The 16053-nt window shown below is 49.6% G+C and overlaps 1 protein-coding gene across 7 annotated transcripts in view; it reads right to left on the reverse strand.

The window, feature by feature from the left end:
* Positions 1–649: 649 nt before the first annotated feature.
* The window catches only part of RCSD1 (RCSD domain containing 1), a 37779-nt gene continuing 22375 nt past the window's right edge, over positions 650–16053 (reverse strand). For 3 of the 7 annotated variants that reach the window (XM_059493456.1, XM_059493453.1, XM_059493454.1), the window contains 5 exons: positions 9833–9940; positions 7350–7439; positions 6049–6120; positions 4278–4472; positions 650–3741 (listed from right to left, as the gene is read on the reverse strand). In XM_059493456.1, the coding sequence (XP_059349439.1) occupies positions 3034–3741; positions 4278–4472; positions 6049–6120; positions 7350–7439; positions 9833–9940 (1173 nt within the window). In that variant the 3' untranslated portion in view covers positions 650–3033. The remainder of the gene's footprint in view (positions 3742–4277; positions 4473–6048; positions 6121–7349; positions 7440–9832; positions 9941–16053) is intronic. The other 4 variants (XM_059493458.1, XM_059493457.1, XM_059493455.1 and 1 more) reach the window with 3 other exon arrangements.

The following is a 16053-nucleotide window of genomic DNA, read 5'->3' on the forward strand; positions in this document are numbered from 1 at the left end:
CGCTTTCCCCCGCGCACACCCCGCTCCGCGCTCATCCGAGGGGCGCAGGAAGAACGCAGCCTTCCCATTCCCATCCCCACTTCCACTCCCATTCCCGCTCCCGTTCCACGCGCGGTGGCGCTGGAAGCCGGGCGAGTTCCTTCCCAGGGGAGGCGGAGGAATGGGACAACCCAACGCCCCCCATCCCCCCCGCCCCCAGCGGGTTTGGTTCGTGCCGGGCCGCGCCTGCGCTGCGCCCCCTGGCGGCGCGGAGGGGTCGCACCGGGTGGGTCCCCCCGCGTGTCCCGGTGCCCTCGGAGCCTCCCGGGCTGACCCACGGGCGGGACAGGCGCCCACGGGAGCCGCAAGCACCACCCCGGGGGCTCTGAGCACACAGCACCCTCCTGGCTTGAATCCCGCGTGTCCCTGATGTGCTCTGTCCTGCTAATGCTTCCTGACATCCTCGTGTTTCCACGCCTCTGCATTCCAGACTTTTTTCAAAAAGTCCTACTCCTCCCTGTTCTTCAGTAGTTGCTCTCTCATATTAAATTTAAATTTTGAAGCCCTAATGCCAGTGGAAATCTCACCCCTTTTTTTGCCTGCTGCTACCAGTTCTGTCCATTCTTCCTTAGGCTTCTTCATTTTTCCAGGAGGAAAAAAAACACAGAGATTTTTGTTTTGCTTTGGTTTTATTCCACCATTTATTTATTCCGTTTCTCCCTCAATTTCCATTCCCGTGCTCGGGACACACACACACGTTCTCTGCACAGGCACACATGTATCTCTATGTGCAGTAAGGCACAACCACTCACATCCACTGTGCTGACAGAGGGAACAGGGGCAGCCAGCGATTGCAGCCTGCCTGGAATACAAGCTACAGCAAGCAGATTAAAATGGATTCAAAGCCAACAGGGCTCCACAGCATGGCTCAAAAGGGTGTGGAGGTCGTGTCTGCCAACCAGCCCATGATAATTGATGTCCCAGTAAGCGTGACCTCAGTCCACGTCACAGTATGGACATTTTCTGTGTGGCCAACGCAGCTCCAGGCACTGCTGTCAGGAAACTGGTCAAGCAAGGCTCTGACATCCACCTTCCCCCAAATATCCTCCAGATTTAAACTGCAGTGACTGCCAGCCCATGACTTTCAGTAGCCCAAGAGTGAATACAAATCTAGTACAGCGCATAAATACTTTGGGGGGACTGACTGCCTGAGCTTCACCAACTCAGCCAGGCAATGCCACTGGAAATTCAGCCAGCTAAGACTTCTTCTTTGACCTGCACACAATGAATTGGCTGGTTCCAGGAAGCTGGGATGCTTTCTGTAATGACTGGCTCTTGGTGGCCACACACCAGAAGTTTCAAAACAGACTGGGTAGGGTTTGGAAGTGAGAAAGACAGAGGGACAAGCAGCCCTTCTAAATCTGGACTGGAGCCCAGAGCCAGATAAGAGAACCTGCCCTATTGACCTACTCAGCATGTCTTTTCATTGCATACAATCTGCTGCTTGTCATTTTCCACCACACTAAAAGCACCCCAAAGCTGAAGCACACAGGACCTACCAGCCTACCACAGGTGGCTGTTTCACAGATCAGCCCACTTCAAAGGAATTTTATTTTTATATTTTATATTTATATATTTTTATGATCAATGTTCTAGGAGTTTTCCTTGTATCAGGGTTCACATTGTCTGCCATACAACACATATGGAGAAACAGTTATGTTTCCTATTGTTAAAACATTATTTACTGAAGTTTTAAAACCCAAAGAAGCTACCAAAAAGGCACTGTACATGTATGTATGTATGTAACTGATGAACTTCATCCAAGACCACTGCAGGGGAGAAGAAAAAGACATTTTGGAGCAGGATGAAGAAGCAGAAGGACTGTCAGTGGTGGTGGCTGTTGTCTCCAGGACAGTGGGTATCAGGTCCCCAAATATCACCAAGGAACTCCAGCCAACACCTGAGTTTTGAACTCTGAGGAGATTGCAAACAGCCTCCTGTCCCAGCTGTCCCACAACATGATGGTGCCAAGCAGAGAGCCAGAGAGTGGCCACTCAGCTCTGTGATGAGTCTGGACCTCAGGGGACTTCTGCATTCTGCTCCTCTCCTGCCACTGAAGGTTTTCCAGTGCCTTCCATCTCGACTGGGTTGGGTGGCTCCTATGCACATGTTAAGTCTCCTCTGCCCTGATTGGGTGTGTCCTTTTGAGAGGGGAAAATAAGTAAGGAAATAATGAAAAATAATCATGGGTCGAAGCGAAGAACAGTGCTGGGGAGTGCTGGGGGTGCTTTGGTGGTTGCTGTGCTAGGAGGCAAAGGTGAGCTGCAGCCTGACCATGGGAATCCTTCCTTCAGCTGCTCCTGGCCAAACCAAGGAAGCATTTGAAGAGGAGGTGGCTGAGATGGGACAAGACACATCCTCAGGCATCTGTCGCTATGTCATCAGTGGTTACAGAACACACAAGGAGGAGCATGGAACAAGGCCTGCTTCAGCCAGGGGAAATCCTCTTTTATTACAGTGGCAAAGGGCCATGCTTGCATGCTTTCAGAGCTGATCATGAAACTGGGGTGCCCTGGGTTTGCTGGCAAAGCTAACAAGCTAAACACATAGGGAATATATATATATATATATATATATATGTATGTACACATGTGTACATACATGTGCACACATATAAATATTGATATGTAAGGAGTCATACTGATATAGTGTATACATGGCTACTGCTGGGGAAATGTGCATTTTACTGCAAGTACTTTCAGATTGCTTTCAAAACAGCAATGCAGGAGGGTGCCTGGTGAGCAGAGCCTCTCCATTATACTGAATGCACAATCAGCTTTGCTTCTTTCCCATCCTCTCTGTAACACCACCCAGGAGAGCTGCTTGTTTTGAGAACCCTGCTTCACAGTCTCTGCACGCCTGAGATCTGAGGCTTTGACATGTGGGGAGCAGCAAAATCATTGTTGTGTTCTGTCACAGTTGCCATTTCTGCTAACAGCAAAACCCTCAGGTGCCTCAGGAGCCACCACCACGCTGGCCCATCTTACCTGTGTGTCACAGCTGCGCTGTGCCCTGGTCCTGTGTGACAGGCACTGAAGGCTCACTGGCAGTCCCTAATCCCACTGCATCCTGCAGTGGTTCAGGTGCCAGCGCTGTTTCCTCGGTGTCTGATGTTCTCTGTGTGTCTGTGCTCTCACTGCTCTCCTTTGTTTCAGCTTCAGCTTCCTCCTTGTCTCCCTTTCCTTGTTCACAGGCAGTGCTTTGCTGCTCTTCTCCCTGGGGACTGTCACTCATCTCATTGTTTCCAGAGGGAGGCTGAGGAGAGTTCTCTCCTGGGCCATCATGACACACTTCCTCCTCCTTTGTATTCCCTGTGTTATTCTTGCAAGGAGTAATTTCCTCTGCCTGCTTTTCCCCTTTTTCCCCATCTTCTGATCTAATGGATCCTCTCCTTGATGGGGGCTTCTCACCAGACTTTGCCTGTTTCTTCTGCTCTTTGCTCCCTTTTTCTTCCTCCTCTGATCTGCTGGATCCCGTCCTTGAGGCTGGCTTCTCATCAGACCCTGCCCGTTCCTTTTGCTCTTTGCTCCCCGTTTCCACCTCCTCTGTCTTGCCATTGGGCCCAAAGACCTCATCTTCCCTGGCACCATTTTCTGGAGAGGACAAGCTGACCCCCAGATCTTCCCCATCTCCGTACTCGGACAGAGACCTCCGGAACCTTCGGGAAGGGGGCCGGCGCTTTATGGATCCTCGCGTCCGCACCTGGGGGCAGGGAAAGCAGACAGCAAAGCAGTCAGGAGAGGGGAATGGAAAGCAGGAATGCACAACACAGGAAAATGCCACTGGATGCACCAGTTGAAATGAGGCAGATGAGGCAGGTTGGGGAAGGAGTCTGTACTCCAGTTGGTGATGGTCAATGCAGGTTAGAGCTCCTCACTTAAGTGCTGAGTGCTCTGGTGACACCTGAGAAACTGAGAAACTCTGTGTGGCTCTCCAAACTGAGCCTCAGCCACCTCAGACATTTGCTGGCACCTACTCACAGCAGCCCCTGGCACCAGCCACCCCATTATTGCCCAGCTGAGGTGACTGGGTCCTGCCCCTCCTTCCCTTCCTTCCCACACACTGGCAGAGAGGAGCCTCCACACAGCTACGCTGAAACGCTCTTTGGAACCTGCTGCACAAATCTCTCTTGGCCACACTCTTACAGCAGGACTGAGGGCTCAGCCTCCTCTTCCCCCTCATCCCCAAGCAATAAGCAAGCCTTGTGGAATGGAGAAGTCCCAGCACGTATCCCCTACCTTGTTGTAGAACTGCAGCTGCGTGCTCTCTGGGGGCTGATCAAAGCTCACTGGCGTCTCGCTGGGCTGGCACTGGCTCCCTGGGCTGGTGGGCGTTGTGGGAGGTGTGCTGAATGGAGAAACCAGGACTTTCACCCCAGGGCTTTTGGGAGACACTCCCGGCAGCAGAGCAGCTGGAGCAAAAGCCAGATTGGCCTGCAATGAAAAACGCCCATCAGGGGCATGCGGGGCAGCAGCGTGTGCTACACACGACAGCCACACAGGGGAACCCCTGCCCTGCCACAGCTTTCAGCTGTCACAAGCCACAGACCTCCTGGCTCTGGGTTCCTCCTGGTGACACTGTCAACAAACAAGCCTGGGCAGAGAAGTTATGACTGGACATTTGTCTTTCCCTGGCAGCTGGAACTCAGGACATGTTCTTTTGTCATCCTGAGGCCTTTTGGGATTTTCCAGTGACCCAGCCAATACACCACAGTGCAGTGGCTGAGCTGGCAGAAAATCTGAACAAGCAGCCAGCAATGGTTCAAGATTTAAACCTTCCTGCATGTGCCCAAGAGGAGCTTGCATTTTCCAGCCTGATCTTGCAGACTGACCTGTGCAGCTGTGAGAAGATCATGGAAAGCAGCGAGCTTGTGATTAACTGTGGCAAAACACTTCCTGCTGGCCTCTCACTGGGAAGCTCCCCTAGGCAAATGTCCTTGGGTGCATCAGGAGGGACAGTGCTATGAATAGGCTCAGGTTGTGTCAGGGTGGCCAGGAGGCTCTGGAGTGACACATGCTGCCGGGACAGACGGCTGACAGGGGCAGGGCACTCTGTCTTCAGGCCATCGACTGCTGAGCTGCCCTCAGCAGCACAGATCAGGCACCAGAGAAGCAAAAAAAGGGCAGGAAGTGCTGGGTGTGCTGTGTGTAGCTGCAGGAATCCAGAGGAGGGAAGTGCAGTGCAGAGCTCCCAGGCACACACAGGGGACAGCCAGAGCCTGGAGCACACACCCCACTGCCACGATTGTCACTGCCTGGAGCACACACCCCACTGCCACGATTGTCACTGCCTGGAGCACACACCCCACTGCCACGATTGTCACTGCCTGGAGCACACACCCCACTGCCACGATTGTCACTGCCTGGAGCACACACCCCACTGCCACGATTGTCACTGCCTGGAGCACACACCCCACTGCCACGATTGTCACTGCCTGGAGCACACACCCCACTGCCACGATTGTCACTGCCTGGAGCACACACCCCACTGCCAGGATTGTCACTGCCTGGAGCACACACCCCACTGCCACGATTGTCACTGCCTGTGCTCGAGGCCAGCTCCCCAGTGGAGAGCAGGGGACTCAAGTGAGTGACACTGCTGTGAGGAAAGAGCTGGAGGAAGTCTCAGCCAGGGCTTCCCTCACTTTCTCTCAAGAGCTGCACCTAAACTGAGGCCCTGCCCCTGCTCAGGCAGAGCTGCCGCCATGCCCATGCCCAGCCATGTACTCCAAAATCCAAATGATCCTGATCCATGCACTGACATGCTTATGGGGGTCAGTGGACTGCTGGGGATCACTGGACTGCTTCTGGTGCCCAGTACCATTACCAGACCTGCTCTGCCTTCCCCTTTGTGTGTAGTGGGGCTGGATCCTCCCCAGTGAGGCCCTGTTTCCCTGGCTGTCACCCCTGGCTCCTGCATCCCCTTCTCCTCTGCAAGGGAAGGAGCTGTCAGCAGTGTAAATCAGTTTTAATCTGCTGGGGAAGCCATGTGGGCTCTGCCAGGACCTACCTGCAGCTTTTCAATCATGGGTGAACTTTTCACCTTGACCTTGGGAATGGGGCAAGCATTTGGCGACCGCTTCTGCAAAACAGAATGAAACAGAACATCACAGCGTGGTAGGTGGAAAAGAGGAAATATAATAAAGTCAGAAAACTTGGAAGAGATAAGCAGAAACTGCTTGTAGGGAAGCAAATGAAGCTTTATATAGTGCTCCAACACTAAAGTTTCTTTTTCTTCATTCCTGACCCTGTTCTCCTTTTGCTATCTAGTCATCCTAGGGCTAGATTTATGAATCCCTCTTCTGGGCAAAAAGGGCTGCTTGCTGTCTGAAGTGTCTGAGTTAGGTGATGTGGGATGGCTCTGCTCCTACACTGCCTTCATTAAAGTATCTAGCCTGTGGCACAGTTTCTCCTAGTATTATTTCAGGACCAGGCAGATTAAAATTCTACCTCTTAAACCCTTAATGTTGGCAAATATTGTGAACTTTCTGTAACGGGAAAGACTTTCTGCCACCACTTGAGTAACCAAGTTAAAGGATATCCAATTAGTATAAGCAGGAAGGGCCTAAATGGCAGGAAAGGTAGAGCTATGAAAAGGCTGGAAGCAGTTTGAGAAAGAGAGAGCATTGCTTTGAGAAGGGGCATATTACTTTTTTCAGAAAAGGAAGGAATCTAACATTTTAAAACTTAATGTTCCTTTGGCAGCAAGAGCCTGTAGCTCACAGATAAGAAGGACAAAGAACTACCTGCTTGTTAAGGGCAGGTGACAATGTGAAATTTGGTGGGTAGACCTCATACCCTGAAATACTGAAGGACAGAAATGACCAAAGAGGGCCTGAGGGTAAAATTTCATAAGTAGCAGCCAGCTTACTGAGACCTGCTCATTCCAGGGTCCTAAAGAAATATTCAGTGGGTATTGCCAACAAGCCCTCTCTTCACTCTGGATTAATTATTCCTTTTCCTTGAAGATGGAAAAATCTCATGAGCACAACTATTATCCTCATTACGCTCAACAAACAGCATGGGTGCTCCCTGTTCAAATCTAATAAATACCAGTGGTTCCTCAACAGTGGTAAGTGGATGGATCCATCAGCAGCCAAAAGCACTAGGAATGGGCTGTGCATCCATGCAGGGAACAGCATGGGGCTGACTCTGGGTCAGGACATGTGTGAGAGCAGGGGCAGGTTTGCTGCTGCCTGATTGATGGCTCTGACTGCAGCCTGACCTCTCTGCCACCTCCAAGCTCGTGTCTCAGGAGGGAACAGGCTGCAGAGAGGAAAGACCTTGTCCCCCTCTTAAATTGATACTCACTTGCTCATCATTGTCACTTGTCTCAGTTTTGTGGGAATACAGGGGAAGGGAGCATGGTGGTTTCCTCCGAGTTGGCTTATGTGGTGGTACCTAAGAGAAGAAAACAACCAACTCAGCAGCAGGGAAATCAGGTTTCTTAAAAAGGAAGTGAAATTCAAGCACCAAAGGGCATGCTGTGTGAGTGACCTGCTCCTGAGTGACCTGGCTCAGCCTGCCCAATGAGTCATCCAAAGGCAGCAAAAGATGCTATTGGCACATGGCTGTGCTTGTGGCATGTAGAGCCCAGTCCTAGTGTTGGAAGAGCAGTTTGTATCTTTTTCTTTGTGCAACACACACTCTTCTAAGCTGTGGAGGGTGGAGAAGCCTTCCCAGAAACTTTGCCTGCAAAGCATCCTCCTGGAAACCCCTTCACACTGGAGAGGTTGTTACTGTTCTCTTTCCTGTCATTACCAGGATCTCCTCTCACTGAGTCTCAGCTGCCTGGTTCAAGATTTCCTCCTTTATGTCTGATATATTTTGGGGCAAAAAGGAGAATTCTGACTTTTTCAGAATTATAGCCCATTCATCTCTCTTGAATGACATAAAGCAGTGCACAGGGACAAGGCCTCAGCTGCAACCTTAAATTTGACTAAGAAACAAATTCTCCAGAGGAGAAGGAGCAAGGCAACTTAATGGCAGGGACACTGATTCCTTCTGAATATCCTTGGGCTCTCAGAACTAAGAGAGAGCTCCTTAGGAAGGAGGGATGCATAGCACATAACCATTGCTCTGCTCTTGCAGCCAAGCTATCTCTATTTTTATGCCAGGCTTGTAGTGTCCTGCCAAGCTGTTAACACACTTTTCATGTGTTAAAAAAAATAATCCAAAATAACTGGCTAATATCTGTAATCTTGGATAATATCCACAATTAAATATTTGCATAATTTTGTTACCTTCTCACAGGATGGTATGTGAAAAGTTGGATTATGGCATCTTTGCCCTCTCTACAGTTGGCTGCCTTGGAGGAGCTGTGGACCTGATGTCACTTAAATTCTGGAGGTGCTGCACCCAGCCATGGCACTGCTGCATCTCTAAGCAGTCCAGGGCAGCCCTGCCCTTATCCTGGTGTCATGCCAGGAAGCAAAAATATGCCTTGTGAAAACCCCACCATTCTGCAACCATGAAATGCTGCACTGTGCCACAGTGGATGTGTCAGAGGTTCCCTGGCTGACAGGATTCCCCTGTGCTGGCATGGGCCAAGCAAGGGTTAAAGACCATCCCTTGGGTCATTAATCTGAAGCCAGCTTGAGAAAGCTGGTGGGGAAGTGACAGATGGCTTGGAGAGAAAAGACAGGAAACTTTGTGCTCCCCTGTCTCTGGAGAAAATGAGTTTCTCTGCACTGTGAGGCCCCTCCACACTGCCCTGGCTGGGGAGCAGCAGAGGTCTGCAGATAACACAGGAGAGGTCTGGGAACTTTCTGCCTTCTGAAGGGTGAGGGACTTAGTGCAAGTAAATCCCAAACCTTCATAAGAGGAAGTTACTGTAATGGGACGGACTGTGTGTGCTGGCAACAGGAGGGAAAAAAACAGAGCTTGGGAAAAGAGTGGCTATTCCCATCCTGAGAGTGCTAAACTCTGACAGATGATGGCATGCCAGCCTGCAGGGCAGAGGTCACCACTGCATCCAGCCAGGGACAGGAGGGTGACAGGGAGGATGCCCTTAGGCCAGGCTGGGATCCAGAGCTGAGGGGCAGAAGGGAGCAGCTCAGTTTCAAAAGGTGCCTGAAAAGGGCCATCAGCAAACATCTATGCTTCTAAAAGAAAAAGGCATAGTGATATAGGAGGCTCTCTGAAAATGTCCTCCTTTCATAAATAACCCTGACTTTTCTTTTCTTCCTAAGAGAGGTATTCTAGTATTTTGCTTAGCTGGAGAAAGTCAGCGTGTGAGGCAGTGCTTGGCATAGTGGGATGTCATTAAAATAAAGTTCAGCATGATAGAGATAGGCACAGAGTCTGAAATATCATTGGGAAGAGGCAATGAAGGTGAGTAAAGAGGCAGCTTTCTCTCAGACCTACACAGCAGTAATAACCTGGAGGAAATTCCCTTTTGATGACATGCCACTGGCTGCTACACAGCATCATCTCTTGTTTGTGTCTTTTCCCATCAATATTGGCTATTGCATTATTCACTGCTGCTGCCTGCCCACAAAAGGAGCCCAAACAGGACATGCTTGCACTGCTGTCTGCTGCTGTTGGGCAAATCTGTGCACCTTACCAAGCTCTGCAATGTCCTGATTAGTGTCTCTCCCAAGACAAAACACTCACCCACCAATCAGCAATGCGTGGAAGATACAGCCCCAGCTTGCATTGCACAAGGAGATGAATCCTTTGTGCTGATCCAAAATCAGGGTGGATTCATGCTCAGATCACTGATGTTCCAAGCAGGAAGAGACAAGTGATTAACTTCCCACTCATTTCCTGCTGGCGGCTGCAGAACACCTTACCTCTTTTCCAGGGATATTGGCTGCTTGCTCTTTGAACTTCCCTGCTAGCTGAGCCACCGAGGGTGATGCTGACTTGTCCACCTCTGAGTTGGTCTCTGCTGGCCTGTTCTGACAAACCAGGAACAACAAGTTGTGAGTGAAGGCTGGAAAAAGCAAGCCTGTGTATGTGTTACAAAGTTCAAGAGTAAGCAAGGACTTGAAGCAGAGTTTCTCACATCTGGCATCAATCAGCCAGCCTGAGAGCAAGAGGTTTTGGAAGACAGGATTTAGCAGCATTTTCAAATATCCCAGAAAATCAGTAATTCATGCAGAGCCTTTCAGCTCCAGCTGAAGAGCCCACACTCAGTACTTCTCAATGGAAGCAAACCAGGTGTCTCAGGCCACGTGTCTGCTCCTTTTATCCTTGCAGTGAGCAGATGGAGCAGGCAGTAATGTACATTCCCACACACATCCTCAGCCCTCTCATACCCTTGTTACTGCCCTGGTCACCATCAGCCTTGCTTTTCCAGTGGTTCTGCTGTGATTCCAATCCTCACAGCAAGCCAACATCTGCTTGGAGATGTATCCCTTGCTGCTCTGCTTTTTTCTCAGTGCAATATTCAGGTGGGAGTGGGGGGAAGGAGGAAATACCATGGCTGAGAGAAGCCTCCCCTCCCCTGGGTCTGCAGCAGGCTGAGAAGCAGAAGGCTTGTGCTGGAGTCTGCATGATGCAGCTCTTCCCACACCACACTGCCCTGGTGTCATCCCACATTCACCTTGTTTTCTTTGCTGTGTGTCTATTGAGCAGTGTGAGTAGAACGCCTTGAAATCAAAGCTGTTAAAGGAAACCTTTGTTCTTCATCTCCAGTATCTGATGCCAGGGAAACCAAACCAGAGGAACTGAGAATAACCAACCAACAATTGTTTTTCCAACCAGGAATAACAACCCCGATTCTGTTAGAGGTGGAGAGCTCAGAACAAGAAATCAGGCTACAAACCATCAGTAAGGAACCTCACACCTCACAGCTCCCTGTACCACCACCATGAACCCATGACCAGCACCACACTTCTCACCCCACTGCCTCAGAGCCCTTTCTGTTTCTCAGTTCTTGTTTGCATGGTGGAGAAAAGCCTTTCCCTTTCTCAGAGAGCTGTAAATAAATACTCCCAATAAACGTTATCTTCTTTTTCCCAGGCCCACAGGGCCCCGTAGGTGTTTGCCATTCCCTGTTAAATTTCCCATACACTTTGGAATAGCTTTCCTGAATCCAAGGAATCATATCAAGCTGTCTCGTCCCAGTGACCTTCACGCACCTTCCCCCCATCTTTTCACCTTTCACTGGAGTAATTACAGGCAGGGAAAGTGGCAGATAATGGAATGGAAGAAAGAGTGAGGTAAGCAGATCAGCAGGACAACCTGCTGCACATGAAGAATGATGGCTGGGCTAAGTGGGGAGGGACACCAGTTCCAAGATGCAGGCTGTGTCTCCCTGCTGTGAAGGGAGGGCAGGCTGGAAAGAGTAAGAAGCAAAGAATGAACTTGGAGAATACAGAATGGACTGGGAGGCTTGGCTCATCATATCAGCTTCTGGGCATGGCAGAATGGACACCTGAAGTAAGGACTCAGTTGAAACTGAGCAGCTCTAAGTGCTCTGTCTGTGGCAGAAAGGCTGCCTCCCTCGTAGTCCATTTTTCCTCCAAGAGCTTCTTTCACAGCCCTTTGCCTTTTCCCAGAAAAGACACTGAACTTCCTCTTGGCCCCTCTGACCTCTTGCTTTCGGGGTGAATTTTTCCTTTCTTTCTCTTTCTTTTCACTTCAGCCTGAAAACACAGCTGCCTTTCTTTGATCAGAGCTGGGAGGGTTCCATGGGTGTCCTGTGCAGGCGGCTCCTGCGGGCGCAGGAAGCTCTGAACATGCCATTCTAAGATTAGCACCAGTAGCCCAGGGGCTGTGTCCTCCACAAACTGCCAGCTGCACACTCTCCCATTATGGAAAATAAAGGCAGGAAAGGATCCTTACTCAGATCCCTTCTGGCAGTTACACTGCTGTGCTATATCCAGCATTTTTTACAACTTTTTTCTCTGCCTCAGGTGATGTGCCAGGCTCAGTGTCTTCTGGTCAAGGGAAGATGTTGTATTTGGGTATTTGTGTGCAAAAAATTCCCTTCCTTGCACTGCAAGGAACATAATTCCTTTGATTTCCAGGAGCTGGGCTGGCAGTCTCCCTCTCCTCCTTCCCACCACTGTGAGGAAGGTGGGAAGCCTCATTTTATCACTTTCAACCCAGAGCCCTCAGCCTCTTCCACACCTAAGACTCAGACATCTGCTTCTCTCACCCCAGATCTCAGTGCTGGCTCTCTCTTGCCCCACAATATTAATTATGCAATCTTTCCTATTCCTGGTCATGCTGCCCACCTTGGTGAAATAACCCACCACTACTTTTCTAAATGGTTATGAGAAGTAGCTCTGTTCATTTTTTTGCTATAATGGTGCAATTACTCACAAATTATTTTTGTCCTTTTGCAGTCAAAATTCTTTTCCTTTTCACAAGAAAAGCATGGTCAGCCTGCATGGGCTAAAACCACTGAGCTAAAGTTAAAGCCTTAGTCCATCAATAATTTGGTGACTGATATTCTGAGATCTTTTGCTGTTCCATAAAAATAAGCATCGTATGTTCTGAGAAATGTCAGACAGAACTGTAAATGGGAATTTAATTATACCAGCAATGTAAGCATGGCACTGTCTGCAAAAAAGGAAGTGCAACTACCAAGTTCTCTGTAAGGGACTTGTTTCACTTTTCTCTTCCAAATAAATTTATAAAACTGAGTAAATTTGAAAATGGTTTTCAGAACCATGTTTCTTCATCTTTTAAAACTGAGCCTAGTCCCTGTTAGCACTGGGGAAGAAAATTCTGCCTTTATCTGTGTCTGAGGTACAAATGTGCCAGTTTGAGCCTCCCAAACTTCTCCTTATGCATCAGAGAGCAGAACTGCCCACCAACCCCTGCCTCTGCAGATTGTGTGAAGTGAGGCCACTGTTTTTAGCACAGATCCTGCTCCTCTCACAGGCTGCCTGGGTCCACTGGATCCTCACAGAAATGACCTGCTCCACTAGGTCCCCACAGAAATGTCCCACCATGTACCTGGTTTGACTGCTGAAGAGAGGCAAGTTCTACTGGCTGTCATTCAGTGCAGAGTTTTGGCTAAATACCAGCAGAGATCCATACTTCCCTAGCCTCCTTCCCTCCCCCACAAATCCTCTCACTCATCTGCTTTTGCAGGTAGGACATTTTGGCCAGATGGGTCACCTTTTATCAGAGAAACCTCCACAGCACCTTGTAAGGCTGGAGTATTCAGCAGCTATGAAATCAGTGATGGTTACACAAATTTTGGTACTGGTCCTGTGCAACTATCAGCCCAATTCTCATGCAACTGCATCTAGACATGATTTTGAGGCCAGTCCCTGATCTCCATGGTTTGAAAACGTCCTGTTTTCCAAAAAGCTTCACAGGAATGATTCCCTGCAGCCTGTTCTCACACCAGCCCATCATGCCAGATCCTGTGCTCACACAAGTGCTACAAAGCTCCAGTGTGACTCTCATAGGGATCTTTTCATTGCTGCACACACAATCTACCTCAGCAACAGCAAATAAGGCAAAAATAATTTTAAATACAGTGTCTCAGAGGCAGATACAATAAGGCATCCTAGGCTCAGGGCCAGTGTCTTGATTTCAGATTCAGAAAGGGTGATATTCAGCACCCAGTGCTGCACCATGAGAAGGGAGTTGTCAGTGTGCTAGAGGAAAACAAGAAGGTGTCAGTTTTTGGGGCACAGTTTCATAAGCCCTGGGTTTCAGACAGCTTCTGTTTCCAACCACTCATTCTCCCCTGACCTTTCCTTTGCCCCCTTCCCCCCTCCCCTGCACCTGTGTGAGTTTGTGGGGCTGCGCTGTAAACTGGAGCACTGAAATGATCCAGGCTTAAAATACACCCCTTAACTCTTTACAGGGTTATTTTTAACCCGGATCATTTCAGCCTTGGAGCTCACAGCATGGCCCACCACGTGCTTGCCCTGCTGTAGTGGAAAGGGAGGGAGAGGTGACAGGGCCAGCCTAAAGCACAGAGGAGAGGGCTGGAGCTTTAACTGCTCCAGCCAGAGCCAGAGGAAATTACATCCCTGTGTGTCCTCCTGTTCTGACAAGATAGAAAAATCTTATTTTTGCATGCCTGCTGGTAGAGGCTGGGCTGGTCTGTAGCACTGGTGTTTCATGAGGTGCAGCCAAGTCCAGGCCATGACCTGCGAGCCACCACAGGGAGCACATCACTGGTAAGAAGCTGCCATTGAGCACCCACAAAACACCCATAAATACCGTGTCAGCCAACCCCAGCAGCTCTAAATCAAATAACAGCAGCCACAAAGTGTAAGCAGGTTCTCTCTGCTGCATGGCAGAGGCCAAGCTCTACACCTGTAGGACCTGCTCAGCCAAGGAAGGGAAGGGGGATGCATCTGCGGGCAGGAAACTCCTGAAGTCAAAAATCAACCATCACCACACTCTGCCTGGAGGCCAGAACTGGGAAGCAGTGCTGTGGTTTTGCTGGGATTAAAGCATCAATCCTGACCAAGGCTGGATTTCAGGAGGGAACAGAGCCTCTTGCAGACCCTTGCTTTCCTGCCTGGCTCAGCTCTCCCAAGGCAAAGCATTCTGCACAAAGCCTTGCCAGGACTGACCCTTCTCATTTTTCAGTGAGGTAGCTCCAGGACTCGAGGAGCCAGCCAGCCACAGCCCTTGTCTGCACAGGAAAGCTTACACCAAACTGAGCCAGCTCTCCCAGCTTGCAGGGCAAAACACAGCCTTAATCTGATCGAGGGGCTGCTTTTCTGCCTAACTGAACTCATTTGCAAATTGGCTGAAAGGAGCTGTTCTCAAGCTCACCAGTGCCTGATTCTGACACAGAAAGCAACATTTTGGGAATGACACCATAAGCTGCATCAGGGAATACTGCTCCTTTCAGGGTTCCCCAGGGGCTGGAGCGGGTGAATGTCTCCTATTCCTGCACTGAGGTGCTGCCTCTTCCCCAGAAAGGTTCCCCTGCAGAGCTGGGGTGTGATGGACTGGAGATGTCCTGCACATCTCAGACCAAGCAATGGAGAAGTGATGACAGCACAGCTCCAATTTGGGGTGATCATTTCCATCACCAAGAGCCAATCTCTTCTCCCTGACCCATCTTTGATGCAGCCACAGAGGCAAGCTGGAGGCAAAGGTCACTGAGGCACTGTCTAAGGTACGCTTCCTGTTTATCTGCAGAGGACATGAACTCATGCTCTGGAAAATGCACCACAAATGCATTTCAGTTATTTTGGCTCTCACATTTTTTAAGTGCAGATAAGATTAGATGGGCAGCTCACAAGGAAGTCCTCTTTAAATCGACTAAAAAAGCTCAAGAGGAGTTTTTAATTAGGACAGGACCCATGCTACTGAATGGAAAAACCTCTGTAATTTGTAGCTTCATTCAAAGTAATGTCTCTGTCTCTGACATTTAGACGAATCCCAGCTTGCACCCTCCTGCCAACATAACCTGAACTCATTTGTTTATCTGTACCCAAGTGAGAACATCAGTGGCATCAGGATCATACTGAAAGGGGAACATTGTTTGGACTGGGAAGGGAGGGGCAAGTAAGCAGGGTATGTTCAAAACACAAACTCCCCCAAAAGAGCAAGCTGAAAGGCAAGAGGGTGGGAAAACACCTGAATCACAGCGTGAGGAATCAGGCAGCACAAAGCAGGAGGTGCTGCTACCCACAGGCCGAGCCTGCCTGTTCTCTGTGACCCACAGAAGCACAAACACAGGCTGAACACAGATGGCCCAGGAAGTAGGTGGGATCTCACTGCCCTTGGCCCATGTTCCACATCCCTAGAAGGAAATCTCATGATGCTTGTTCCGACTGCAGCTCAGCACCACGCTGGGCCCCTGGCTCAAGAAGCAACACATCCCAAGTTGTAAGCCCTGAATAAACAAAACTCTTCTTGCTACTCTGACCCCTCTTCAGCCCAGCAAAGCATCCTTCTTTGCATCTCTCTCTTTACTGTTCTTCACAAATCATTCTCACTGGAGACCTTCCAGCTCTCTGTTTCAGGAGGGATTTGTGTGATTTATTTACTCACTTGGCATCTGATCTGGCAAGGAAGCTGCTCCTTGTCTCATTGTAGTAAATTTTAATTATTGGCAGAAGCCCCAGCTGGA

The sequence above is a fragment of the Ammospiza nelsoni genome, chromosome 2 (genome assembly GCF_027579445.1).
Source record: "Ammospiza nelsoni isolate bAmmNel1 chromosome 2, bAmmNel1.pri, whole genome shotgun sequence".
Lineage (NCBI taxonomy): Eukaryota > Metazoa > Chordata > Aves > Passeriformes > Passerellidae > Ammospiza > Ammospiza nelsoni.